At 43.9% G+C, this 27758-nt stretch overlaps 1 protein-coding gene and 1 long non-coding RNA gene across 5 annotated transcripts; one reads left to right on the top strand and one right to left on the bottom strand.

Annotated features, from left to right (window-relative positions):
• Positions 1–1488: 1488 nt before the first annotated feature.
• IHO1 (interactor of HORMAD1 1) lies at positions 1489–24653 on the bottom strand. Of its 4 annotated transcripts, none has more exons than XM_053954144.1 (8): positions 24102–24652; positions 22800–22884; positions 16050–16209; positions 14516–14673; positions 12652–12700; positions 11913–12000; positions 4590–4693; positions 1489–3816 (listed from the first exon to the last, which is right to left on the bottom strand). In XM_053954144.1, coding segments are annotated over exons 2-8 (1884 nt in total). In that variant the 5' UTR covers positions 22802–22884; positions 24102–24652; the 3' UTR covers positions 1489–2493. The 4 variants fall into 4 exon arrangements, with proteins under 4 accessions (XP_053810119.1, XP_053810118.1, XP_053810117.1 ...); XM_053954143.1 differs by lacking the exon at positions 24102–24652 and adding an exon at positions 23301–24091; XM_053954142.1 differs by lacking the exon at positions 22800–22884 and having other exon boundaries at positions 24102–24653.
• LOC128794361 (uncharacterized) lies at positions 9317–11895 on the top strand. Its single transcript, XR_008433064.1, has 3 exons — positions 9317–9668; positions 10120–10238; positions 11795–11895. It is a non-coding gene; the product is annotated as an uncharacterized LOC128794361 (long non-coding RNA).
• Positions 24654–27758: the final 3105 nt, after the last annotated feature.

The following is a 27758-nucleotide window of genomic DNA, read 5'->3' as shown; positions in this document are numbered from 1 at the left end:
GAGGATGCAACCAGTTCTCTCAACTCCTGTGCCTATGGCCACCTGGGTGTCACAGGCTTTTGATCACTGTTCTCTTCCTCCTGGATTCTCCCCCAAGAAAGCTCCGAAACTCCAGTTTCAGAGTTTCAGAGAAAATGGCCTCAATTAAATGCCCTCAGACAGACTGGAACCCAAAGGAACACAGCCCACGCACCGCTTTTTTTTTCTGACCATTGTGTGTATTTTATGGTTCTGCCCTGTGCCCTCCACAGTTCTTCTTGGCTGTGCTGCAGGAGGAAACACCCTGGCACCTTCCCTGGTTGAAGGGTGAGACAAGACCTCTACAAACACCGGTACTGGCAGCTCCGTGGACGCAAAGGCCAGGAGAAACCATGCATACCTGGGGCATGGCTGATCCAGCAAGGAGCCAGTGACAGTGAGCTGGGAGTACAGGCTGGGAGGCAGGACCAGCTCCATCAGGGTGCAAGTAGATTATTTATATTATTTTGGAAATCTGCTACCATGCAGCACACACACTTCCAGTTTTTGTCCAACAAGGCTGGGAGAGGAGCTGCCATTGTCACAGCCATACTGGGACAAATGCTCTTGTTGGCAGCTAAAACCCTGGAGGAGACCCTGAGTGGGAATAAGCAGGGGGACTGTGGGGGCCAGGGTGGCACTCTGGGGCTTCATCCCATTCACCAGGGAGGTTGTCCTATGCAAGGGGAGGCATTGCTGGCTGCTCTTGCTGTTACACCTCCATCTCCAGGGATTTTGTTTTGCACTGTGTTCCAGTCAGTGTGTGTGTGTGGCAAGGAGCTGCAGGGTCCCCAGGGCAGCCCTGCATTGCACCCCACAGCACTGATACTTTGGCATGATCTCGGCCAAAGAGCCAGTCCCTGCTCTGCCTCTGCACAGGGGCTTACAGCAGACACCTCCAGAGGTCCCTCCAAGCTCAGCCTTGTGCTGTCGAGCTCCCTGCATCCACACCAGGGGCTGCACAGAGACCTGCATCAGTCCTTGCCAATCCCAAAGTGCACGGAGTGGCAAGCCCACCAAACAGGTTTTGCCCAGCGAAGGCCGTGCTGGGGCTGCTGGGGAGGCGGGTACACAAGGGCAATGTGAAACAAACGGCCGCTCCTGCTGGCAGCATCACCAATTCCCTGTGCTAACAGGGGGGTCCCAAGGCTCTGGGGGCTCCCCATATCTGACTACCACCCCCCCATTCTCTTTGTTAATTAACATCACTGGACCAATTTTAAGCTGGAAGAGTGAAGGTTTCTGTCTTTAAACACCAGAGAGGAGCTAAAAAAAAGAATCCTTCCAATTCCACGATCGAGGGGAGTTAAACAGCTGAAGAACAGCTGCCTGTTCTCCTGCTGGAATGGGACTCTGCCTCTCTCTCATTCTCAAAAAAAAAAAAAAAAACCAAACCAAACCAAACCAAACAAAACAAAAAAACCCCCAAAAAACCCAAAAAACAAACAAACAAAAATAGATACACTGGGCTCTGGTGAAGATGAGTTTATTAAAGCCAGAAGAAAGGGATCACAGCCATTTCCCTTGGGATAGCAAAGCTGGATAATTTGACTTTGTGGCAATCTGGTTTTGTCAACACGAAAATGTTTCTTTTGCTGGTAACATTTCAGATCAAAAGTCAAACGTGACACGAATGCCCAAAGCAGTGGGAGCTGCCCACAGTCACAGCCGAGTACCCTGAAGAGAGTTGCTCTGTGGGAATTGGGACTGTCCAGACATCTCATCTGCTGGATCTGCCTGTCGTATCTTTGGTTTCCAAGAACTACTGCCTTTGAAAATGGGTATGTTGGAGAATTCCTTAATCAGCCAAGAGATACAAAAGACAAATAAAGTAGAAACAAAATAACTTCCTGGAATCTCTGAAACTGAGGAATTTCAGCCTGTAAGGAGAAGAGATACAGTACTGGACAAACCTGAGACACTGGGGTTTGGTTTTCCTCAGTTAAACCTCTTCCTGCCCAAAGTTCACAAACAACTCCTGAGACAAATCTGAACCTGATCGAAATCAACCAGAACAATACTACTCTACTAAAAACCTGAACTTTTACATAACGAACCAACAGAGATACCACGAGTGAGAAACAGAGTGAAGCCTCGGGCCACAGAGATAGCACTGTATCAATCTAGCTGAGGAGTTTCCAGTAGATCTCAGTGCCAAATCTGACTGAGCTGACAGTATGCTCTGCCAGCCCTCTACTTCGCTGCTGTGTAAATGCTATGGTAACTCAAGCCCATGGCATCTCTGCTGGGAGAGGGGAAGTAAAGCAATACACATCCCTTCAGCTTTCCAAGCCAGGGGAGAGCCCTGCTTAGACCCCATGTAGTCCCTTACAATATCTCCAACTGGGCAATAGCACTTTCAAGCATCCAGGCCTGAGTCTTGCCTCTGACTATGCAGGTAACACACATAGAAGAATAAACTGCAACTGAAATGGTCATCCTGCACTAAGGGCTCTGAGCATGAAACAAACCCCTTCAATCAGAAGAATCACAATCTAACAGTAAAGAGCAACAGGCTGTTTTCTGCTGAGCCAGCGGATTGACAGGATGTGGTTTCTTGGAGCTTGAGGGGCTTTGGAGGCTGAAGTAGCTCATTTGCTTTACACCTGTTGTGCTACACAGGGAAAGTACATCCTCCTCGGGAGAGGAATCCAAGAGATACCTTTTTACACTGGAAACATTCATTGTTTTTTTAATTTCAAGACTTCTCTTTCTTCTGCTTGCAAGTTGTTGCAGGCTTTTATCAGAGTGTGGCACTGGTGGGAAATTCTTTGTAAGCCCCAGCTGAGCACTGCTGAGGATCTGCTGATGGGGAGCTGCAAAGACCATGTCAGAATTTTCTGAATTGAGATCAACCAAGTAGCTGCAAAGGGAATTTTTTCTGGAGCTTTCCAAGTCAATAATCCCATTTGCCTTCTTCTGCTTCAGCCCACTGTCAGCATATCCAGAGTGTTCGCCTTTCCCTTTAGTGGAGTATGTTGTCTTTCTCCTTATTGCTTTTTTCCAGGACATCCTTCCTGGACTCAGTTTTGTTTTGTTCCCTACAGCTGCCTTCTCCACCTCATGGTCTGTGGACCAGTTGCTGTGTCTTTGCCCAGGTGTAGCTTTCTGTGCAGAATGGTGGCAAACTTGAGGCTGCTGCTGCTGTGATGGTGTCAGGGGTTTAAACCCTTGAGTGCCTCTCCTGAATGCCTTCCTCAGTGGGGTTGGTAGAGGCACTTCCAGTGGTACAGGACAGTGTTTCTTCTGACTACTCCCCAAAAAGTGTCTGCCAGCCCAGCACATGCAAGGATGGGCAGCACAGCTCTGTGTCTCCGAGCTGCATTTCACCTCCTGCAAAAAGGTGTTTGCTCTGCCACAGGCTGCTGGAGCAATGGGGCTGGCTTTGTCTCCTGAGGCTGAGTTTAGGTCACCCTTAGATGTGCCATCTCCAGTGACCTGGTTCCTTCCAGGGGAGCCTCTGTGTTGCTGCCCCACTGTCACACAGGGGAAATGAGACCAGCCTGAACAGCTGCAAACTCCCCTGCCTGCACAGCATGACCTGTGCAGGTGCTCCTCAGTCAGGACACAGTGTTGGCACAGCCCAGGGGAGGTCTGGAAAGACTTATCTGTCGTGTGAGGGGGCAGGCTGGCACTAGACAAAAGCGTGTGCTGTTCAGCTGAGGTATTACATGGCTTCAGGAAGCCAAGTTCTTTACATGCTTTCAGGAACTGGTCATTCAGCTGGGCTGGCAGTGATTCCAGACCCTCCTTCAGCAGCTGCATACTGGATTTCATATCCAAAATCTCCACATCTTTCTGGAGAAGCAGAAAGCAGAGCAGAAGCAGTAAAAAAACACACAAAAAGGCACAATAGTAAGGAAGTTTTAGGCACCATGTGTCAGTTTGGTATTGACCCAAAGATTAGCAATTTGTATCTTCTTGTGTAATAGATATCCTCAAACTGTCCCACAAAGGTGAGAGGTTTGGGACTGGAGCATCCCCTAAGCCACTGTGTGCCCCCTCTCCTAGGAGCACTGCCTTCTCACATGCTGGTGTGACACATCCTTGCCAAAAGCAATTCCTGCAGCAGGGCCTTTGGAGAAACCAGCCCTGATCAGGAGATCTTTGAGTTCATTCTTGTGTCACTCACATCCACTGGTTTACTTTTCACATCTTTTTTCCTCTCCCTGTGACACACCTGGCTGAAGGGACAAGGTGCTGCACTTCTGCGGGGTGCTCTCCCCTCACAGGCATGCACTGCATCATGTCTCCAGCAAAGGCATGTGTCAGGTGAGGAAGCAGTGAGTGCTTCATCACAGCCTGCCACAACAAGGCACTGTTGGCTTCTTCTCTTACTGACCAGGGCTTCATCAGAACTTACAGCACTGTTAGCCAGCACTTGGGTGAGCTGCTGTCAGTATCTGGCCTAGAATTAACTTTTTAATATGTCTTTCCCCTTTCATTATAACAGGAGCAGTCTGCTTTATAATCCAAAATTCGAAGGCAATTTAATATTCAGTCGGTATTTTGAAGAAGCAGGAGAAATTCAGAATGAGGATTCAGAATAAAAGATTAATTTCTTCACTTACGGCTGCAAGTCTCCTCTCCATCTCCAGCAGTGCCTGCTCCATTTGGCTTTTTTCTGTCAAAGCTTTCATCACCAAGCTACAGTGACTTTGAAGAGCATCTTCCACTAAATGGGGAAATCAATAAAAACCACATTTGGTCTTTCATTTGTAAATGTGAATAAAGTACTATCAGTACTATTGCTTCTTCCTGCATGGCTTGGCATGAATAACCTCATGATTCTCCTGCTGTGATCTGCTCAAACCCCAAGCAATGAACAATGGGGTGGATTTTTAATGCAAGGCACTTGAAATTTATAAGATGCTGCACATAGGCCAAATCTCATTTACTGCCCTCTGTTAATGTGGCAGCTGGAGAAGAGAGGCTGTGCAAAGCTGCAGAATTTGGTAGGCTGAATGCAGGGAAAGCTGAGGCTTGGTTGTCTGCCAGGTGCACAACAGGCATGGCCAAGGCAGGAGGACCCCAGTATAGCTGATCCACCCCTGTATAAACAACACTCTCATGCAACCAGGTGATGGTAAATGGAGCTTGAACACGATGGAGGTGTAAGAGGTTAATGGCTAAGTGCAACCAGAGAAACTGTGTCAAAAATGCACAGGAGGCTGAAAACTAAAGGAAAACTGCTGGAAGGAATAGAGGGAAATTATGAAGGAGTGTATAAAAAATTGGTATTTCCATTTGCTGGTCATGGGAAGAGATGGGGTCAGAAACCACCTGAACCAGGCAGCTGTGCCCAGCACTTAGTAGTGGGGGCCCCAACAGAGTCCTGTGGAGGCACAGACTCCCTGGGAGGGTTTTAAATTGGAGCAAGTTGCTCTTGGCTTCAGTCAGTCTTGTTGAAAAACTGATAAAACCCCAGGGATTTGTGTTATATGATTGGATAAGAATATAACTCCCCCATACAGCTTCAATTACTCTTATAGGAACCACTGCTGTACCTAATACACTACAGGATGGGAACACAGTTTGCATTGTGTGTGGAGATGAAAAATCTTTAGCATTCTTGTGGAAGTCTACTTTAAAATTGTAAATTAGGACAGAGAGAAAGAGCTGAGAAAGAGCAAAGAGAAAGAGCTAAACATGTCTGGTCTTTTCTGTGAAGGGTGCAGGAAGGTGTGTACGGATGGTGTGGAATGTTGGCTGGTTGACATAAAACAGGATCCAAAGCACTCTTGCTAAGGTAAAGCACTGCCAAACCAATGGGCCAGGATAACTGAAACCCTGGAGTGCTGGAGCACTGCATACCTGAGAAAAATCAGAATAATTTCAACAAGCTGCTACAAGAGCTCTGCAATTAATTAATCTTCTTTTGCTACAGATCCAAGATATTTGATTGACTTTGGTGTCAGAGGGGCTGAAGCTGTTCCTGCTCACCAGCGTTTATCTCAGCTCCTCGCTGAGCACCTCTTGCCCTACAGTGCTGTGCTCAAAGGCTGCAGAGCTGCAGGGCACTGGGGATCCCTTCTCCTCCTGCTCAGCTCTTTTCATTAAGCTTCCAGGGACTTAATTATCTCAGTGAGCTGTGCCCTTCTGTCAAACTGTAGATGGAATTGGTTAAAGAGCTAAAAACTATTAGGGAGCGGCAGGCAGAAAGTGATTGTATAGGCTTTGCTTGTGTGAAAAAACAAGGATGTTTTAAAATTTTGAGAAGGAAGAAAGGAAAAAATGTGAGCAATTATGGGCTTAGTAATTTGTTCTCACATGGTGCAAGGTTTTAGAACAGACTTTGAGGAGAAAAGTACTCAAAGATATGAACGGAAATAGAATAAGAACAAGATTTTATGAAAAGTGGATTGTGATTTAACTCATAAGACAAGGCAGGTGACTTGGTGACTTCTTTGTCAAAGACAACACAGGGGCCTTTCTGTAGATTCAAACAAAGATTTTCGCTCAAAGTTGTTATGTAATATAAAAAAAGAAAAATTGAGAAAAACATAAGGAGAAACTTAAAAGATAAGCCTCAACTAAAGGGAAAACATCAGATCTTGAGCTGAGTGGCATATGGAGACAAAGCAGCTCTGACAGGTACTCATCAAGGTACTCATGAGCCAAACAGGCTTAAAATCTGCTATAGTCACCTGGGTGCAAAAGCCAAAGGGCATTCACTTAATTAGCAAGTGACACAAGGATGCAAATGCCAGCACCAGAGGCTCAGGTGAGATGGGGCAGTGGGGCGTGTGGCAGTGCACCAGCTCTGGCTGACAGAACTGCTATGCACTCCAGGATGTCTGGAAGCCCACACACCTTCCCAGCCGTCTATGTGCAAGGAAAGAAAGAGACTGAACTAGACATGGGCAGAGAAAAGCTACAAGTTAATTAAGTGCTTACATGGTAATCTCCTCTTACGAAAGGAGATTGAAAGTGTTTGTCTCATTCAGCCATGCAAAGCAGAGGCGCGGGGTGGCACAGGGCTGGAGGTGCTGGTCAGGAATGAAACACAGGGAATGGCACCTCCTGGCACCAGGAATCCCCTGTGTCCTGCTGGGTTTTTAGCTTTGCCTCCTCCAAAGGAGCCTGCTTGGGCACAGTGCACACAGCTGTCATTTGGGAGATGGAACCCCGCAGCTGCCTTATCCATGCATCGTCCTCACACACATTGAATTAAAACCACCTCCCAGACTTGAGCTCGAGGGGGATTTCTCCATTATTTCAGGATGCACATCACCACATGGTTTTGCCTTGTTCTCTGTAGGAGCTTGGCTGATTTCTGAGGATTATCTGCACGTATTTCAAACAATATGGTGTTGCAGACAATTTGGTTGCAGTTTTTAATCTTTTAGTGTTTTGCTCTGACAGATTTAGACTCTTTTAGAAACGTGTAAATCTATAATTTGTAGAATGGGTTTGTAACGGGGGAGTGAATGTTTGAGTGGGCCTGTAAGACATTTAATCTCCCTGGTTAGAAACAAAGACTACCTGCAATCTGAGAGCAGGTTTTTGGGGAGACTGCCAACCTACAAAGAGAAGGAAAGCAGCAGTGACTAAAGGAAGAAACTCCTTTCATGTCACTTTATCACCTTCCATGTCTACATAGTGAAGATACAGGAAAGGCCGCATCTGCAAGTTTACCTTCCCTTGCTACTCTTCCCCATATGTTTAATTTTAGCTCAGAATTATTTTTAAAACTTTCTGGTTTCCCTAATCTATCTATTCTTCTTCAACATAGTATCCTCAGTCTAAAAATAGTCCTGCATCCACTGGGCTTGTGATCTGCACATACATTTGACTCAGCACAGCATGCTGCCAGCAAGCAACCAGCAGCCAGCCTTTTGAAAGTGTTTCATTTATACGTGTAGGAGTATTCTGCAGAAAAAACCCTCAGTACAGAGGAAGGGCACTCTCCTTCCCTCCCTGCTTCCATACCCAGAGAAGTGTTCAGACTTGTCAAACACTAATAAACAAGGTAAAAATAAGTGTTAATGAAGGCTTACCAAAAAAATAGGCCTTGAGACAGCCAAATTAGATCAGATCAAGGACCCTGTTACGTCTCTTTTCTTTGAATATGAGCAAGAAGGGCTGCTTCAGAGGTTTTCTTCAAATAAACCCTGCAGCAGATAGTTATTGAATAACTTGATCACAGACAGGAAATCTTTACTCAGTTAATGAGTGACTTATGCACAGACTTGTGCCTCTCCTGAGGTAATTTAAACAAAGTAGTTTTTTACAATCTGAAACATTGCTGTGTTTTGATTTGCTGTACCTTTGTCTTCAGATGCTACTGTTTACAATAATAACATTTGGAATATGAAATCTGGCGTGAGATAAAAGGCTGAAGGACCTCAGGGTAGGGCTGCCACCCTGTGCTGCAGAGAGTTCCCTGCAAATCAGCCTGTACCCGGGTGCAGCTGCACTCCCAGCAGCTGAAAACTCACAGCCTGAGCAGTCAAGAGAGGGAGCACCAGCCTCCCAGCCTAGGAATATTAAACAGCAACTGCTTCTGATGTCTCTCTATCATCATCTATGCAGCTCATCCTGAGATTGGCACTAACAGCACAGACACTTTAAATAACACTTTGGAAGGAGGTTGGTTTCCCCAGGCCCAGATTCAGTAGGGGAAATTGGAGGTCCTATAAACCTGGTGAGACACGGGCATGGAAGACAGCTCTGGAGCTCAGCAGAGTGCTGCATGCTCTCCCTGGGCAGCCACGGAGCTGTGCCAGAGGGTAAGACAGCTGGGCTGACATGGCTGCATCCTGCTCAGATATACTCCAAGCAAACAGCTGGCAGGTTTGTGCTGCTTAGCCTGAGTCCTATTCCACAAGATATCAGATAGCACCTGCATTGGGGGACTGTGGGATGAGCTGCCCCTGATCTCACGCTGTGCTACAGCACACAATGCTCCAAGCCCTGAATTGTGACAATGAGGGGTTCCAGTATCTACTGGAACATCCACACTTTCTCTCACCATCCATACTGATGTGTTTGGGAGTCTGGTTAAGTCCCTCAACAGCTCTGTCAGTCTCTGCATGGCTAGTTAGCAGCTACATGGAAAAAAGCATTTTTTAAATCAGTTTCAAACTTTTTGACTTTTCAATCCATACAGGACATAAGAGAGTCTGAACTGGGTGTCCCAGTCTGGACCATACTGTTCAGGGTGAACAAGCTCAAATCTCACCATTTTAAACACTGCTGTGTGCCCTGGAAACTTTGCCAGCAGCAGCTGGGCTGGAGAGTCTGACAGCAAGTCATGTTTGAAAACTGCTCACCAGGCCCTGCATCTTGTCAGAGAACTGCATTGCCTCATACCTCTATAAGTGACATAATATTGCATGTTACTTTGTCACCCTTGATGGCAGTGTCAGAGGATTGCCTGTGGCATGCAGGCTGGGAGGATGCTGTTCGTGTGCACTGCAGACAAGGTGTTGTGGAGGATTCAGCTGTTCTGAGCTGTCACAGCTGGAACTACCAGATACCAGAACAGCAAAGCAGCACAGAGAGGGCTGAGTGGTGAAAATTGACATTTGTATAAAAAAATAGAAGGCTTTGATAGAAGTGTGGGTATGAAAATTAAAATGTGAAAAATATGAAAAGAAACAAGCTACAGGAGTGGAAATCAGAAGGAAAGAGAAAATAATGAGTAGGTAAGTCAACCAGAGAAACTGTATGTATATAAGGTGGAAGAACTAAGGCCACAGGGTCTGTCTGCCTCTTTACTTCCCTGTGCACTCCACACTGAGATGTGAGCAAGGCACAGAGCACCTGTGCCTCTGTGGAAGATGCTCAGCCAAACCTTGTATCATCTCCAGTGCCAGACACAGCTCTATCCACTGTGTGCAAGCACATATGGACAAACACTCAAAAGAGAACATTTTAAAAAATCTTCCTGCAAGACCATGCCAGACCAACAGCACTTGGAAATGCTTTGGAAATACATTTTGAAAAATATTTTCTGTTTTGCTCTTGTCTGGTGGCTATGCAGACTATGCCAAATGTGCTTGCTACCCACTGCTAAAAATGCAACCCGTGATACTCCTTATAAGCTTTTAATGAAGACAGACTTGATTTCAAGTTCCACCTTCCTTTGCTTTTCAGAGCTGTTGGAATGTTCTGGTGCACTAGTTCTCTTCATCTTCTGCATTCCCCCTCCTACCTGTGAAATCCTTCACTGCCACTGATTTAATGTATCTCTGCCATGTCACTCACATCTCAAGGTACTGTATCATCACTCACTGGCATTCAGAACTTTATTAGCTCTGAATTTAGCTCTTTCACCTGAGTTTTGGAATTTTATACCAATTTTTCAAGGGAACTGCCTCTTTTCAAGGCACTAGCGTAGGTATCTATTTTAGTGGGAACTTAATTATCCATCACTGTGATATCAGTCAAATGACAGTGTTTATCTGCAATTAACCAGTGACAGATGAACCTCCCAGAAATATAAAAAGAACAACATTGTGCAGCATGTGATGATTTTCATTATATATTCAACATTCTGCAGCATGATGCATTACAGAAAGTGCCAATTTTTCTTTTCAATTGCTTTGAAAATCTAGCAGCATGCACCTCTGGGAGGTTTCTCATTTAATTCAAGGCACATTCATTGAAAATGGATATGGAGAGGAAACAGGACAACTGAGTAAATGGTATGGAATGAAGAGGGGGAGCCATGAACAATAGATTTGATTTTCAGTGCCATGACAACAATTTCTGTTCACGAGGTATGCGAAATTAGGCAAAGTCCTGCTGCAGAGTGGACAAGTTGAGGCACTGAAGTAATTAGGAGATGGGAAAATGTGTAAGAGGAAATTTGCTGTGCTGGCCAAAGCAGACAGATTTTTGTTTACATTAGGGTCCCACCAAGAACACTTGCCAAGTACAGCAAGGGAATGTTCTTAGTACAATGAGATTGGTATTTCAAATGTACAGCCTTTCATGGCCTCCAGCATAATGAATCAGACTCCACTCTTTTGGCTTGAGAGGCCTCTGTTGATTTAAAAGCTATCTGTCAGAGATGTGCTTTGTGGAAGCCACATTTTGCCACACAGTGAATACCATTGTGCTTTTGTGAAGCTCTGCTGCCTTCATCTCACAAGATACAACTCACTTCACATTTCTTGTGTATATTGAAAATGGCCTCTTGTTCTTGCACAGAGCAGAGCAAGCTCTGAGGAGTCCTGACAGAGTGTTGATAAAGCATCACACCAGCATTAAAAATTAATGTACTCTCAAAGGCTCAGATCTAAGCTAAACTAGGAACAATTTATTGAAGCATTTTCCCTCAGTAAAGATTTCTGTGATTAGCCACTTGAGAGACAGAATTGTTCAAAAGTATTTTATATTATTAGCTTTTCTGGAGGTCACCCTTTTATCATGGCAATAATGTGCTTCACTATGTGCTTCTCATTTAAGAAATGAGCAGTCTTAGTTTTGTTTACATCCAAAACTTAATCACTTCAAGCACAGAGGGGTAATGGAAGACTTCAAACTAACATATGAAAAAAGCCCTAAAAACTGAAACTGGATACTCAGGATATAAATATCTAAGTTATTTTTACTGTGTATTCCATTAGTAGTCCAGATAGTCTAAAAATTATTGTACTCCAGACAAAACACAAAACCAGAGGTGTGTTTATCAATTTGAGCACAATGTCTAACCATGCAACACCTAAATACAAGAGAACAGAGAAAAGTTAAAAATGAGAGACTAGGAATGGAAAAACTGATAAGTCCATACCATGGATAAGTCTTATTTTTTCTCCTCCCTTAGGGAGAACAGCTGTGAGCAGAATGACTTGCCCAGTTCACCCCAGCCTCCAGACAACACGCTGACATTTGGCAGTTTGACTGTGCCCTCTGCTGTTAACAGGAACACAGGAAGGACTTACATGTCTTGAAAAGGGTTTCTAGGCAAACTAAACTGGATTTGAGTTTGGAATCAAATATTTCTTCAAACTTCTCGAAGCATACTGGCAGCTGTGAAAACAAAGGTAAATGGGAAAATTAGAACATTGCCTTTTCTTTGTTTGCAAAATCACATCCCCAGATGCCACAGAACAATGACTGCAACTCATGAAATGGAACAGCCTGAAAATGGTTGTTTATCTGTCACTTGAAACAATTTGTCCAGCTGTTGGTTGCAACCCCAAAGAAGATCTGGGATGGCTCAAATGGCTCAAAAATCTGAACAGATTCCAAAAAAAATAGAGAAACTGTTCTGTAAAATAGGATTAATAATAGCTAATAAAATTAATTATAGAAGTGTTGGAGGAGAGACCTTCACCTTCAGACCACAATGACTAATCCTGAGAGTAGACTGCTTTCTTCAGGCAAAAAGAAAAAAGAACTGATATTTGCAGGCTATCACTACAGCTTGTTTTGCTCCAGAGACCCACCCAGAAGTTCCCCCACTGCCTCTGAGGCAAGTCCCTAAAGACCTTGACCCTAATGCCACAAAGGCAATGGTATATGCAAAAAAACTTACAGTTGTTGGTTTAAAGTATTTGAGTGCTTAAGACACACAATGTAATATTTTAGATATCAGCATAGCAAAGGAAAGTGAGCACTGAACAGTCTGTAGTATTTCTAACTCTTATCATTTTACATTATGAATTTGAAGTAACTTACCTCTTGAAGCCTGTCTTTGATGCTGAAAATAAAGGAGCTTAGGACTTCACTAAAATGGAAAAAAACCAACAAATATGAACCAGAAATGTAAATTACTGAAGTGTACAAAAATTGAAAAGATCACTGTAAAAATGAGACAGGAAACACTGCAAGGCACAGTGTAGTATGAAATGTTAGCACAAAAACCATGATTCTTTCAGGGGCATAACCCTTTGAAGTCACCTCAATTGTTTAAGGAAAACATGGACTCTGCAATGTAAAGTAAGAAAAAAATACCTATACACACATGCTCATATATGTCATATACATGACATTATGGGGGTTTTACTCTCATATTTTTGGTCTCTCTCTCAAATTTTTAGTTGGCATTTGCCCAGCTGTCCATTAGCTGCTGGGGTGTGATCACCATGTTATCTGCTCCGAAGGACCCAGCGTGTGCGGTGACGTGCCAGTTGCTGTGATACACGGTATTGTGCTTGGACTAAAATAACTGTGGGAAAAACATGGGAAAAGCTTCAGCATCAACAAAGCCCAGGCCAGGAAGAACAAATACTGCAAATCCTTTTCTCCTGAGATTATGCCTGTGGTTTCTGTTATCTGTCCTTTTAAGTTGAGCCAGCGTATCAGGAACCAGGCTATATTCATGATTAAACTGCCACACCAAAATGCACGGATGGTTGCTAAGCAAAGTGATAACCTTTTCCTCTCTGAAGATTCGGGTCATTTTAAGTCAATCATTTGAGTGATCTAAATTACAACAGCCAAAAATATGCAGAGGCCCGGTAGAATCTAGTTATGAGAATTAGGCAGTGCTTTTGAAATCTCTCTAGCCTTATAGAAAGGAAGATACTAATTTTCTTAGTCAAACTTGAGGGGGATACAAATTGATAAATCATACACTTATATTTGAAATGATAATGTAGTTATTTCTAAAAACAGTCTTCTAATCTGGGAACAAGTCTGGAGTGTAGGAAGAAGCATAATCCATTTCAAGAAAAAAAAAAGAATAATTATGAGTGATGCCTAAACATTTATAACTACTTTCCCATTTCATTACAAAAATCTTCCTCTAATAGGCAATAGAGAATAAAATTTTGTCTTACCAGAAATTCAGTGCCCATTGAAAAGGCAAGAGAGATACATAGCCAGATTTGATCAAAGGCTTTTAATAAAAACACACTTCACTTTGGATGTTACATTACAAAATATACAGTGCTAAGAATTATTTATAGGTGCACTGGGGAGTTTGCCATATTTCATTTTTGAGCTTCAAATTCCTGGCTTGTTCCTTGAAGTCCTTCAGGACCTAGAGGTACCTGTAATTCTTGGCATCTGACAAAGAGCAGATGCAAATTACATTAGCAAATAACACTTGTCTGTTACCAAAAAAACAATACATAAAAATCTTGTATGGAAATAAAATTCTAGAGATATGTGCAGGTTTATAGAGATGCAATCTGCACACAAGTATGTCTGGCAATCCCCTTATTTAGGCCAAATGGGAAGGCCATCCTCAGAGTCCCTTTTATCACTCCCCACATAACCTATAAAAGTTTGAGAAATAAGGGTTTTCACAGAGAATCAATACAGAAAAAAGAAACAATGCTGATTAGTTAAAGACAAAGGTAAATTCAGGTTAGAGTTTTGCTGTCCAGTGGGGCTTATGACTGAATGTGTTACATAAGTTGCAAATAAACACTATTCTCTTACCTTTCAACTCTTTCCAATTAGAAATTATTTAAAACCTTAAAATACTTTTCTTGGAGAAATATGCAGCTATGTCATGTATGATTTGTAAGAGGGGAAGAGGAGCTGCAGAGAGTGATAATCACCAGAAGAGAATTTCCAATGGATGTCTACATACCGGTCATATTTGTCCTTTATTTTGTTTTTATTCACTTCAAAATTTTCCAAGACATTTTTCACTCTTCCGGCACCAAAATTAAGAGAACCTTTTTCTCTTGTTTCTTCATCAAATAACTGTGGTTTTGTCTGGTATTTGGTAAAAATACTGGGCTCGCTCTGTGACACAAACAAAAGAAAACTGTTGAAGTACAAAAATAATCAGAACATTAATTAGAAGAATCAATTTGTTTATCCAGTGCAGACAGACTTCACAGTGATTGGACATGACAGATTACATTGGATGAGGAGATTAAGAATTTTGTGAGATTATGCCTCATTTCGTGTGCCTAGTTAGATCAACTCCCTGTGGAACTGAGACCCAGCCCAAATTCCTCCAGACACAGGCTTTTCTCTCAACTTGAGGATTTTCAGTTTGCTACAATTATAAGGTGTGCAGGGTTCTTTTCCCTTCTATGTTCAAGACAGAGACTATAAATGAATTTCAGCATTCCTGGAATTGTGGAAAAGTTCAAGTTGTCAGTAGAATCTCCCTCTACAGGAATCTAAAAAAAAATCTTATTGAATTGCCTGGTGGATGACATCATTTTGCTGCCAACTAGCAACATCGATAGACTGTAGATGAGTTTTTCACATGCTTCAATACACATTTTAGAACAAGAAAATTAATATTAATATAAAAGCTTCATTCTGCAAAATTTCTGGACACTGTGTGGAACCAAAATGGACCAAATGTGACCAAAATGGAAATGCCTTTTCCTTAAAACATAAGAAAATGCAAATTCCATTAATGTTTTTTTAATCATGAAAAGTGAATTTCCTGTTTTGTGTCTGATGAAAACTGCTCCTAGGCAAAATGCATAGGACAGCAGATATCATCTGGAACTGAAGGACAGCCTGGGGCCTCCAAGCTGGAACCACTGCTCTTCCCTAATCTTTGCTCCAGGTGTGTTTATTCAGATCTGGCTCTCTCTGTTAGCTGTGCAGGAACTATTTTAGTAGAGGCTGGTAACATCAGAAACCATGAGCTGTAGGAGGAACATTGTGAGCATAGAAACTCTTCACCCCTATCCAAAATCATCCAAGTGTCTACCTTAACAGCAGAGCAGCAAGGTCATTGTCAGTGCAGGGAAGCTAACACTGAGTAGCTCTGTCATCCTTGCAGAAAGCTAAGGAAGTGAAATACATTATTTTTGAAAGAAAAATACATGTAATATTCTAAGTTGGCTAGGTAGGTGGTCTAAAGACATTAGCTTGAGAATAATTTCATATTATTTTAGTAACTTAAAAAATGTGATTGAAGAAAATAATACCTATCTCAATAATAATTTTTAGCAATCTGTTATAAATACCACGTTCATCTCACCAGGCTGCTACTTTGTCTTGTCACAGTAAGGATGTATACATAGGAAGAAAACAACTTGATTTCAGCAGCTACTGACATTTGCAAATGTTACCACCTGATTTCAGCATTTTCCATTAACTTTGAATGGTGGCTGTGTGCCTGCACAGGGCTGACTGAGAGCGAGACTCACATCCTGGGAGTTCTGCTGTCCCGGCTGTGTGCCCAGCTCCAGCGGTGCCGCTGCCGACTGCACATTGTCCGGGCAGAACTGGGAGCCAAAGAGCAGCTGAGAATCACTCAGACTCGAGTAGTCACTGGCAGTGCTGCTCCTCATGGAAAACTTATTGGGCCTGAAATGGGGCAGAGAGGGATGTGAATGAGTCTGGAGCAATTAAAAAGCCAAAAAAATTCCCTACATGGCCTGCTGGAAGTGCTACTCTGGATAACAATTGTTTGTAACTCAGGCGTTGCTTCGATCAATTGGAAGGCAGTTCTAAGAGAATAAACCTTTCTGACTTATAGCTGACATTTCTTGGGCATTTATTCTCCAGATGCCTTAAGTCTGACACAGTAAAATAACAAAAACATAGAGGTAGCATATGGCTGGATGAACTGATATGAATTGTTGGAAGTATTTCAAACAAATTAACATGCTACACAAAAGTGCTCTTCTTTCCCTTGAGCATTACTCAAATAAATCTTTCCTAGATACTCTTGATTTTCTGCTGTGTTGCTCTGATTCTACTCCTCTTCAGAAACACTCTTATATTCCTCTCCTGCTTTATGGACTAGGCTTGTGGCACAGGACCAGCTTCCCTCAGACAAGGGCTTCCCTGCACAGCTGCACTGCTTCTCATTGTGTTGGAGGCTGACTTCAATTTTTTTTGTTAGCAAAAGTACATACAAAAGACTTCTTTCATTTTTCACAAAGAATTGTAGAAGAGTTTGGGTTAGAAGGGACCTTAAAGATCACCTAGTTCCAACCCTCTTGCCACGTGCAGGGACACCTTCCACTTAAAGTGCCATCCCTTCTGGCCTTGAACATATTCAGAGATGGGGCACCTACTGCTTCTCTGGGCAACCGGTGCCAGTGCCTCATCACCCTCACAGTAAAGAATTTTTTCATAACAATCAATCTAAATCTACCCTCTTTCAGTCTAAATGATCACTTTTCCATTGCTCCACATCCACAAGGTCTGGCAGAGTGTTTAGGTTAGGACCAAACACAAAAAAAAAAAAAGCTGTGCCAGGTTTATATTCTCACATATTGCTTTTTTTGAGCTACCAAGATGGAGAGATGTGTTGCTGCCTTTGGGGCTGGGAACTAAAGAAAAAAAAAAAAAAAAAAAAGAAAAAAAAATTAATGAAACATTTACACAAGGTTTTTCTTCTATGTCAAATGATACAAGTAAAGGAGAAGGAACAGGAGAATAACTCATGTGTATAACAAAAGATGATCTCCCCAACATTTATTAGCTATGACGTGTTTGGTTAATCCCCAGTTTTGCAAGGAGCCCAAACATCATAGACACAACAGGGCAAGGATTTAGCAGCAGCACTTGAACTGCTCAGTCTCCATTATATAGTAGTGTCACTGACATATCATATTAATGCTTTTGGCTTTAAGCTCACTGAGTACACTGAGCTGCAGGCAAAAATAGATGAGGTATGGGTTTCTGGATTCTCAAAAAGCCTGATAAATCTGTCTGAATTCAAACCTTCTCCCTTAATCCCTCTCTGGACCCCAAATCTGCTACAAAAAAAATCTGAATACAATTTTACTTGCACAGCTCCTTCTTTCCATCTCAGCTAAGCTTTGGGAAAAAAAAAAAAAAAATTCTTAATCTACAGGCAATATGGGGGGGAGATGTGAGCACATGGGCTGCCATGACCCCACACAGGCAGAGACCCTGCCTGCAATGTGAGTAGTACATCTCCTGCACCAGGTTTTCTAAATCCACCTGTCTTCCAGCCAAAAAAAGCTCCCTCTTAGTTTGAGGAAGGGTTTTTATAATCTTTAGATGCTTTACAGTCTTAACAAACCCCCTTTGAAAGTGTCCAGTACAACTGGTGAATGTCACACCCCCATGATATGCTCGTTTTCTGAGATGCTTCGTGTTATTTAATACCTGAAGTACAAGATTTTTATAACAAAAATTTTATGAGGAGTATTGAGCTGAGAGGACTTTATGAGCCAAGTGACTTCCTAGGCTTACTCTGCACTACAACCAAAGGCAGCTGTTGGCTGCTCTGGAGCCCAATTTTTCTGTCTTAAGTCCAGTACCTCAGCAGTTGGTTTAGGAATGATGGCACTTTTGCAAATTAGAGGGGGAGGTGAAACAGATGCCTCTTTTGAATACACTCATTCCCCTGAGCAATGGATTTCTTTATCCCTTGCTTAACACTGCTGGCAATTAATTTACTAACAAGACCATCTGGGCAAGCCATCAGCCTGGCCATGCTTGGCCCAGGCCTGTCCCTGTCAGAGAGATCAGACAACGATGATCACATGTGGGATCAGATCCATGATCAGGCAACTCCAGCTCTTCTAACCACCTGACCATTCCCTTCAGAATGCCTGAGATGCAGGGTTGCATATTCTGTCCTAAATATAAACCCTTTCCCATAAACAGCAAGGAAACATCCCAGGTATGCAATTCCACTTAGCAGTCCCTCCTAAGTGAGGAGTTTACCTCAGGAGAACTTCTGGCTTTCTGCTAACATGAGCCATGCTCCAAATCATCCGTGTTGGTGCGCATAACATTCCTTTGGTATTGGCATTAGCATATGCATCCAAAGCAAAACCAACTTTAGATATGTAAAACAAGTTCTTGACAGCTCCAAAAAATGGTAAATCATCCTCTGCTGACTGATGGTCAAATGACTTCATTTTCCGACCTAACTTAATGCAAGGTATTGCAATATTGACAGCTCCAACCCTTTCTCGTGATATGAGTGTGATCTAAAAAATCTGCAGCGTTCTGCATATCTGGGAGGTCAGCTAGATCTTCCCAATCTCTGTTTCCTTGTTGTCAGTGGAAATTCCCCCTTTATAGGAGGAGTTAGAACTTTCAGGAGCTTCTTTCATTTTTCTAATTTTCTGATTTCCACTCCAAATATTTTAGCACAATCACATGCAAACATTCACATTTCATTCAAAGGTTCTGCCTTACCTCAAAACAAACATGTCATGTGATATTTACCCTCTTCTTATATTCTGTAGATGTTCTAGGGACATTGACAAACTAAAGCTTCATAACTGTAAATTGCCATAGGCCTCATCAATCTTTCTTTAAGAACTGATATTCATATTCTGTTGTTTGGATCCATCCTAATGTGCCAACACTAAGATTTAAGAGTAATTTGAAAAAGCAAACTGAGACTTGTACAATATGCAACATAACATTTCTCTGCAGTGCTGCTATAAGTGATTTTCCCTGGTTCTGTCATCCCCACTGAACCTGTGCCAACATCCTTCTTCTTCTCAAGCACTGTGGGTGAAGCTCACTTACACCTTTTTGACACATTTCTTCAAAGTGCAGTAAAGCCTCTTCCCCAAAGAAATCTTTCTCTCCTAGTAGCAGTGTCTTGAGTAGGATCAGAGCCATAAAGTCTCTCTTCTCCTGGTTTCCCTCCAGAAAATCTCACATAATAGAGATATGCTTCTCCTCATTTAGGGACCAGGGCTGAATCACAACAAATCCGGTATAAATTCTGGGAGCTGCCATTCACCTGCTCTTCCTCCTGGCTTTAGCCTGTATCTATAGGAACTGTCTCTAGCTCTGCTACACTGCTCTCATCCTCACTATCAGCTGCCTGCCAATGTGCCAATGTGCTCAGCAAATGAGCAAGGATCAGCCTTGGCTTTGGGTACAGGGGAGCTGGAAGAGTTAAAATAAAGGAGTTTTAGCTGCTATCGCAGTCTCCAGCCATTTGCCATCTCTTCACTGGAAACAGTCACAGCAGAAAATTATTCTTCTGCTTCCTGTCCTCTGGAATGGCATGACCTGCTTGTGCTCCACATCCTAAAAGGAATTTCTACAAACACATTCTGGCACTGTCCCTAATGCATTAACCACGATGAAATCCCTCTCAGTTATTCAGCTCAAACACTGCCTCCAGTTTCAAGATTTCAGGTTCAAAATCCCTCTGGTCTTTTCTTAATTTCTCAAGGTAATTTTTGCTTTCTATGAGTTTGTTTATTAGTCATTCAGCTGTGATTCAATACTGCCCAGACATCCTTACCTTGGCATCCATGCTAGCCCTTTGTCCTGAGCTGGTTGCCAGTTACAACAGAGCCTTTTCCTTAAGAGGAGATTGGCATTTCTGCAGAGTAGCCCTGTTTGCTCCCACATAATGCATCCCCAGCTATATTATAAGTTAGGCATCTGGAGACAGGGATTTTTTTGCCAACCTCCTCTCTAGTCTGAAGCCATATTCCAGCCTGCACTTAGAGCCTGAGTTTCTCATTCCTGTGAGGCTCTGGAATTTTACAGCTGCTCTCCTGGTCTTTGTCCTGGCTGTCTCCTTCATTTTCTGCTTATTCTTGAACCTTAATGTAACTTCAAAATATGTGACCTTATGATTTGGGATGGAATTTCATGGATAATGGATTAAAAGAGGTTTTAAAACTTGGAAGTTATTCTCAACAGCAGAAATAAACCATAGAGAATAGTGGCCCAAGTAGGCCTTAACTTCAAGAAGCCATTTAGGATGCCTTTTTAATATTTTCATAATTTCTTGGCCTTACACACTCTCTGGCAGGCTTTCTGCTTCTGATGTCTTTGGAAGTCAGTATATGAGTAGCTTTTATGCATTTAGCAAGATACTTCTTTACTCATGGTACAAGAGATTTCTCATAACTTCAATTTCAAATCTATATAATCAAGTCTAAATAACCTTTCTGCCTCAGGCAAGCGTTTAACCCGTTGGGGTGTACAGTTTAATTTATTTTTAATGAGGTTTATTATTACTATTCCAGTGTCTTTTTTCTTTTAATTAACAGTAGTGGATTTTTTGGCTTCTGCTGCTCCTGCAGAGATACTGACTCCAGTTCCCTACTGCCACTCTCATGGTAGCACTACAAGAGTAAATAGTCTGAACAGGGATCTTGTGCTCAGTTCAGGGCCAAGGCAAGATGTGTCTCTTCCCCTGTGAGCCCCCTGGCCAAGGCAGGTATTGATGGTGTCTGAAAATGTACTTTCAGCATCACACCCCTGTGATGCTTATCCACAAGGATATCCACAAGGCTGATTGAAGCATCAGTGCTTTTGTGGCTGTTGATCTCACACCCTCTGTGATCTCCCTCTGCCAGCCCTCCTGGCTGGGCAGGCAGCAGCACTGCTCGAATGTGGCACTTTCTCTAATGAAGGCTGGCATTTCAATCCATAAAAACGGTGTCCTTTGTCAATACACTTCAACTGAGCCTAAGCTTTCCCAGTATGGCAGTCATGTGGCCCCCTTCCACCCTCTAAAATAACTGGCACCCTGATACTATTGTCCAACCTGATAATTTTCCCTCTGCTTCATTTCTAGTACCTCTACTATGTCACTATTCATACATAAAACCAGGTGGAACAGGGGTTCTGGTTCCCCACACCCTATTTCTCAGGCTGTTAGGATTGCAGAGAAGCACTTGTGTGTCTGACAGATAACAAATAAAACCCAGAGCACTTTTAGGCTTGTGCAGAGCTGTGTCTGTGAGGGCAATGCATCACTGGAGCTCGGCATTTCCTGGGGACCTGGTGGCAGCTGCTCTCAGAAGTAACACCCTGACTCAAACTTGCAAAGAACTCACAGAGTGAGTCATACTCTGCCTAGATTATACGCTGATTTTATGTTTCATTTTTAAAGCTCCCTGAAAGAGTTTTCTGGGGATTAAACAGCATACCCTGCTGTGGTGGGAAAGGCTTCTAGTAATAGAAGTGAGCCAGGGAAAAGTAATCAACACTTTTCCCCCCTGTTTCAAATACACACACACATTCACATGCTCCTGTGGGAAACTTTTCTTTCCTTTAGAAAAAGTTAATTGTCCACAGAAAATTTTCTCCCCTTTCTTACCTCCTCTAAAAACCCAGCTGCATTTCCAATAACATTTTATGCCCTATTTGACCCTTTTTAACTCACTTGTAAAAAATGTGGAAAATGCTGAGGAGGGAGTTTTAAAATCTTGCCTATATTTTCTTCCTGCATTAATAAATGAGTTAAAAGGAAAGATGTTGTAGGTGATAGACTACTTTGAAGGAGAAAGAAATTCAAGTGATCCCTTTCCAGATAGGCATCTGTACTTCTTCCACTCATTTCATTCCTTATAGCACAACTTCATAGAATTATTTATGTATTTTAAAAATATATATTGTATATTATATAAAATGCAATTATTTATTTTATATATATTAAGTCTTTTTAATATATTCTCTAAACTTCCCCTCCTCAGTCTCTGACCGGAAAGAAAGTCACAGGTTTTCAAACTTAGAAACAACTTACTGGAAACTAACAAACCTCCCAAAAAGCAAACAAAATAAATCCACAGGTACCAAGAAGACGATAGAGTTAAGCAATACACAATTATAAAGACAAAACTGTGACAGATATAAATAGATTTTTCCCTGAATTGGCTCCCCTTTGCCCCCTGCATCTGTGCAAAATTCAATTAATTAATATCTATATGACAAGCATTTCTATAATGGGCAACAAAATTACTATTATGGTTTCATTATCATCCATCATTTTGGTAACATCTGGCCAAAGAGAGAGTATGACTAAAACTGTGAATTTGACCAAGTTAGTTATGTAAGTGGGTTATTTAACTAACAGAGGGTCAGAGTACCAAATTAATTCAATTAGCTTTTCTGGAGTCAAAAAGGGGATGAGTCCCACTGCCTTTTTTAGCCATGTGATACAAAGGATGCTCTGAAGTACAAATTGCAGCTTGTCTTACATATTTGCCCTCCAGATGTTTATCTGAATATTTGTTGTTTCACTGTAGATTGTAGCTGTACGGAGCTCTAGTTGCTCTTTGGCTTCTGCTGGGAAAAAAACAAGCCATGTGTATAAATGCAGGACATGGAATAATTTTTGAGTTACATAATGTGCAATAATACTGCACATCACGATTCGTTCTGTCTGCCCTCTGCACAGGCAAGAGGAACACTTCACTTATCTAGTAGATGAGCACAGCTCACAGGGCTTCCCCAAATACACCCTGAGTGGACAAGGGTACAGCTTCCAGCCAATGCTGATTTTTAGGTTCCCACCAATGGTGGGTCTGTGGCAGTCCTGTCAGGCTGGGGGCATAAATAGGATCCCAGGGGAGGCTAAAGGATTCCCATTAGATTTCCTTAATTAGCCAGAGGTCAGTTCTGGGCATGTTTCACCTCACCTGTCATCAGTGTTTGGTTTTACATGCCATCTCCTCTCCATCTCCCCCACCCATGCTCACCCGAGGGCTGTCGGTGTGCTCAGCATCTCCTTGATGTTCCAGATGTTGAAGTTCATGTTGTTCTCAGGGCTGACACCCTGGCAGGGAGCCCCCAAGCAGCACCATGGCCCCGGCCCTCACGGCCTCTCCCCACCAGCAGCGGCCATGGTGCCACAGTGCCTTGCAGGGAGGAGGGAGATTGAAGAAGATGACCAGCTCCACTCAGGGCAGCATCACCTGTGTCCTGTGGCTGCGGGGACAGCCCAGGGGCACACGGCCTTGCAGGCCCAGGGCAGGCCTGGTCTGAGGCCCTCCACAGGCCTGGGATGCAGCCGACCACTGGGCCTGCCCACCTGTGGGGCCTGAGGGCCTCGGTGCCCTGGGGCAGTCCCTGGGTCTCACCCGGGGCCTGAGGGTCCTTGGGGTCACCCCAAACTCAGAGTTCCTGGATCACACTCTGAGGTTTGAGAGGCCTGGGGGTCCTATGGGGGTCTCTGGGCCTCATCCCAGGGCTGAAGGCCCCTGGATTTCACCTCAAGGCTGAAGGCCCCTGGGATTGGTTTGGGGCTGAGGGTCCTGGGATTTCACCTCAAGGCTGGAGGCCTCTGGGCCTCACCCTGAGGCTTGAGATACCTCAAAGTCCTATGGGGGTCCCTGGGGTCACGGTGGAACTGAGCGTCCCTGGCTCCTTCCCCAGGGATGAGGGTCCCTGTGGTCACCTCAAGGCTGAGGGTCTCTGGATCTCACCCTGTGGCCATGGACCCAGGATCAGCCCCAGCTGATCAGCTCCAGTCGTTCTGCAAGCCAGCCCTTGCTCCTCACCTGGAAGCACAGCCCCAGGCACAGGGGGTCATCACAGGACACTAGGAAGAAGAGAAAGCTGAAAGCTTGGAACCTGGCACACTGAGAGTTGCTCCCATGTGAGCATGGCAGCCACAGCATCCATTTGCTTTATTTACAGAGGCTGTGTGGTCTCTCATGTAAATACCTCTGGCAGAAATGCAGAAGGATTTAATTTCATCCATCAGAAATATGACAAAAATAACCACCATCTAAACATTTCCCAGAGAAACATTCTCAAATATAGTTTTACTGGATTTTTTGCCTTGTGGTTCCATAACATCCATGTTTAGGAATGTAAAAGAGGCATGTTTGCTTGCCTATTTTTTCCTCCTTTAATTCAAAACTCTTTCAGTACTAGTTAAAATGTTTGTTTCCTGGCTCTGAAGATACTCCATAAGCACTAAACCACTGGAGGAATAAGGTTGACATAAATTCATTGATAGATCAGGGGAATTATTTACATTCCCCTTTTTTCTCTTTTGCCTTTAATATTAAAGGCAGCCCGGAGCTCAGGGGTGTCAAAATAATGGCTTTCTTGATGTATATATCTGGTTTCCTAATCAAATCCCATGTTGATAAAGCTTTCACTTTAGATAAAAAAAAAAAAATTCTGGTCTTTTACCCATAAAAAACTTATTGGAGTGACTTCACTGCATTGCTTTGCTTGACATTACAGCACTAGGGTGGGTTTAAATAGCTTGGATTAATCAAGGCAGCTTGATACCTCCCAGCTCAATGAGAAGACTCTGATGGGTTGATTTTCTAGGACCAGAGTAAGGAGTTGCAGCTTGGACCGTGTTCCTACTTCAGGGATGGGGTAGTGGCTGGGCTGTCCAAGGCCGCTGTGGGCTGGAAGGCAAATCTTCCTCCAGAGTGCCAAGCCGATGGAGATGTTAATGTTTATTGCGATTTTTAAGTAAATAAAAGCCTTGTTCTGCTCCTGAACTGCCTACAGCTCTGTTGTACAGGCGAGTACCTGGCACTGCTGCCAAGAGCCCTGCTGTGCATCCAGGCCCTATATGGTCCTGCATCATAAACAATGATTTTCCAGCATTTTATTGCTCATGACTGAAAAGTTGGCCCAGATGTCCCTGCAGAAGACACTGTAGAGTCCTGTACCCATTTGCAGTGCTTCCACTGCCATTAGAAAAGGAATTGCTGGTGCTGTGCGCACTGGTGATAAGGCTCAACATGTTATTTTAGGTACTTAGAAAGAGCTATTCCTATTTCTGATGTGGCTGGAGCCTTCTGGTATGAACGTCTAGCAAGTTTGTAGAATATGATAAATGAGATTTTTGTATTTCCATCTCTCCTGACAACGGAAAGAAATTTCTATATGCAAACACATTTTTTTAATTATAGGTCTGACAGCTACTTCCCTTTCCATCTCCCCCGTCCATAACACGCTCTGGGGAGATTAACCACGTTGCCAGGCGCTGGCTCATAGCTCTCCTTATATCTGAAATAACAGTCTGTGCTTCTAGCATTGGGGAGGGTAGCCAGATACCTTGTAGTCTTTCCTTTAGTAAAAATTAGCAGAAGCTTCCAGGAGATAGACAGCAATATACTTGGTACATCCCTCAACATTTTTAACTTCATGGCACATTTCATTAGAAATTCACATGAGTTTCTCAGTTGATAACACATCAGTCTGCAAAAGTGGTCAGGACTCTCATCTCTCCACTCCTGAGATGTCCTGGTAACTTTTCTCCCGTCATTCAAACGGGATTCTGGTCTTGGGCTCAAAAGTAGAGATTAAGTGTAGAGAATTCCACACTTAATGAGAGGTCACAGATTCCTGTTGCATTCAGGTGGAGGACCCAAGCCAAAAGGCACTCCGGTGGGTCAATGTGCCAGGAAAATGTGTGCAGGAGGCAAAGGGCTGCTGACAGAGGGGCAAACGCCTGTGGGGCAGGGATCATCAGCCTCACTGCTGGAAACACCGCAACAGTGAGTGTCTCCTGAGCTCCAGCTTCCCCCTCCAGCATCCTCTGGCTCTTGCAGCTGCCACTGCCTTGAATTTGGAAAAGTAGCCTTGGGCACCCCATCAGCAGCAGGGAGCTTGTGAAGTTGGCACATAGGGATGTCAATTTGCCGGTGACTCAGCATCTTGATTTATCCCACTCATGCAATGCTCCTGCGGGAATAGCTTATTAATCAGCCCTGTGTTTCCAATGCAGCTCCATGATTTAGGGTCCCCCATGACTAAAGGTTTAGCAGGATTGGAATTATTGCATGCCCAGGATTTTGGAAAGAGCTGTCAGGGTGGGGAGACCTACCAAAGTGGCAGCAAGGGGTCTATCACTTACCAGGACCCTGAGAAGGACAAGCCCACCAGGGTTTGAGCTCAGGCTAGAGAGTGCTGTGAAATACTCATGGAAGGCTGGAGCATGTTGCGCTCAGAGGAGGTGTCCTTCTGTCCAGCCCCCAACCACAGCACAAACCACTGACCTCCTCCCCAGCTGCCAGCGCATCCTCCTGACTGTAGTTTGGGGCTCACTGTTGATGCTGGCTCTGGCACAACTGTGGTTTCTATGGCAACTCCAGAGGCAGATGCAGGGATGCTTCCAGCTGAGGTACCACCATCCTAGGTATCCCACGTTGTTCCTCCCAGATCACAGGCAAACGGTCATGCAGCACATCAGGACGGACCCTGCAGTCACTGTGCCATGTAGGCACCAGAGGCAATGGAGCAGAAATATGATAATGTCTTCTGAATGCTCTTGCATGAATAATTTCCAACTTTTCCCATGCTGTGATGCCTCTAGGACATGGCACAGCCTGCCCCAGCAGTGTACTGGATGCTGCCACACTCTGATGGGATTCAGTCCCCTGCCTCTACAGCCTTGCAGCCCACCTGAGGGTCAAGCTGACTGTCTTCTCTGAAAGGTCAGGCATCTGTACTTGATATTTACCCAGACTTGTGAGATCTTTCTAATGTACCAATGAAGGAACAAATCCCTGACCTGCTTTCTGCTTTTGGTGTGAGACTCTGTGTGGAGCCAAGAGCAGCAAGGCTCAGGTGAGCCCATAGCACTGGGTAATTCAAGTGTCACCTCCCTTGATCTTGCAATGCACCCCTAAACATCAGCCACAGACACCACCAGTATGCAGCTTACATTCCCTTCCTGGTTGCCAGTAAGCAGGATTGCAGGGCTCCTGCTTACAGAAGCTGGACACAGTTGGACGCAGCTCTCTCCCATGCCAGCCACGGTTCATCCTTTGAGATGGGGCTGTGGTGGTGGATAGGGCCCACGAGCCCTGACATCAGGCATCTCTTATTCTTCTCAGCATCCTGGCAGCCCTCAACATTCCCTGCCTCTCTCACACCCGTGGGTACCTTCAAAAAAGTCCCTCCTCTGCTGCTGCCTTCATCCCCCCACAGCCTCTTCACCCACAGGAGGCCAAGCAGGAACAAGGCTGTGCCAAGGCAGGACAGCCACTGCTTAGCTCCCCCTCTCCAAACAAGGACTGGATCTCTACATCACATTGCTCCGCTCACCCTGGAGGTGGGGAGAACAAGAGTTACCCCTGCTGCACCGTATGGGGTCACTGAACTCTGCCTTGAGAGGGGTTTTCCTGACAGACTGCGGCGTGTGTCTGCCTGGAGACAGAGATGACATGACTCCAGTGGGA

Source organism: Vidua chalybeata, chromosome 12 (genome assembly GCF_026979565.1).
Source record: "Vidua chalybeata isolate OUT-0048 chromosome 12, bVidCha1 merged haplotype, whole genome shotgun sequence".
NCBI classification, from domain to species: domain Eukaryota; kingdom Metazoa; phylum Chordata; class Aves; order Passeriformes; family Viduidae; genus Vidua; species Vidua chalybeata.
This window is presented reverse-complemented; position numbering and strand designations above follow the sequence as displayed.

Excerpts from the sequence above, each read along its gene's own strand:
- IHO1 (XM_053954141.1), bottom strand. The coding sequence starts at position 23,356 with ATGAACTTCAACATCTGGAACATCAAGGAGATGCTGAGCACACCGACA. Across the intron at positions 12,701-14,515 it reads ATAAAGGACAAATATGACCG|TGAAGTCCTAAGCTCCTTTA; the intron begins GTATGTAGACAT and ends TTTCCATTTTAG. Across the intron at positions 4,694-11,912 it reads AGAAACCCTTTTCAAGACAT|TGGAAGATGCTCTTCAAAGT; the intron begins GTAAGTCCTTCC and ends TTCCCCATTTAG.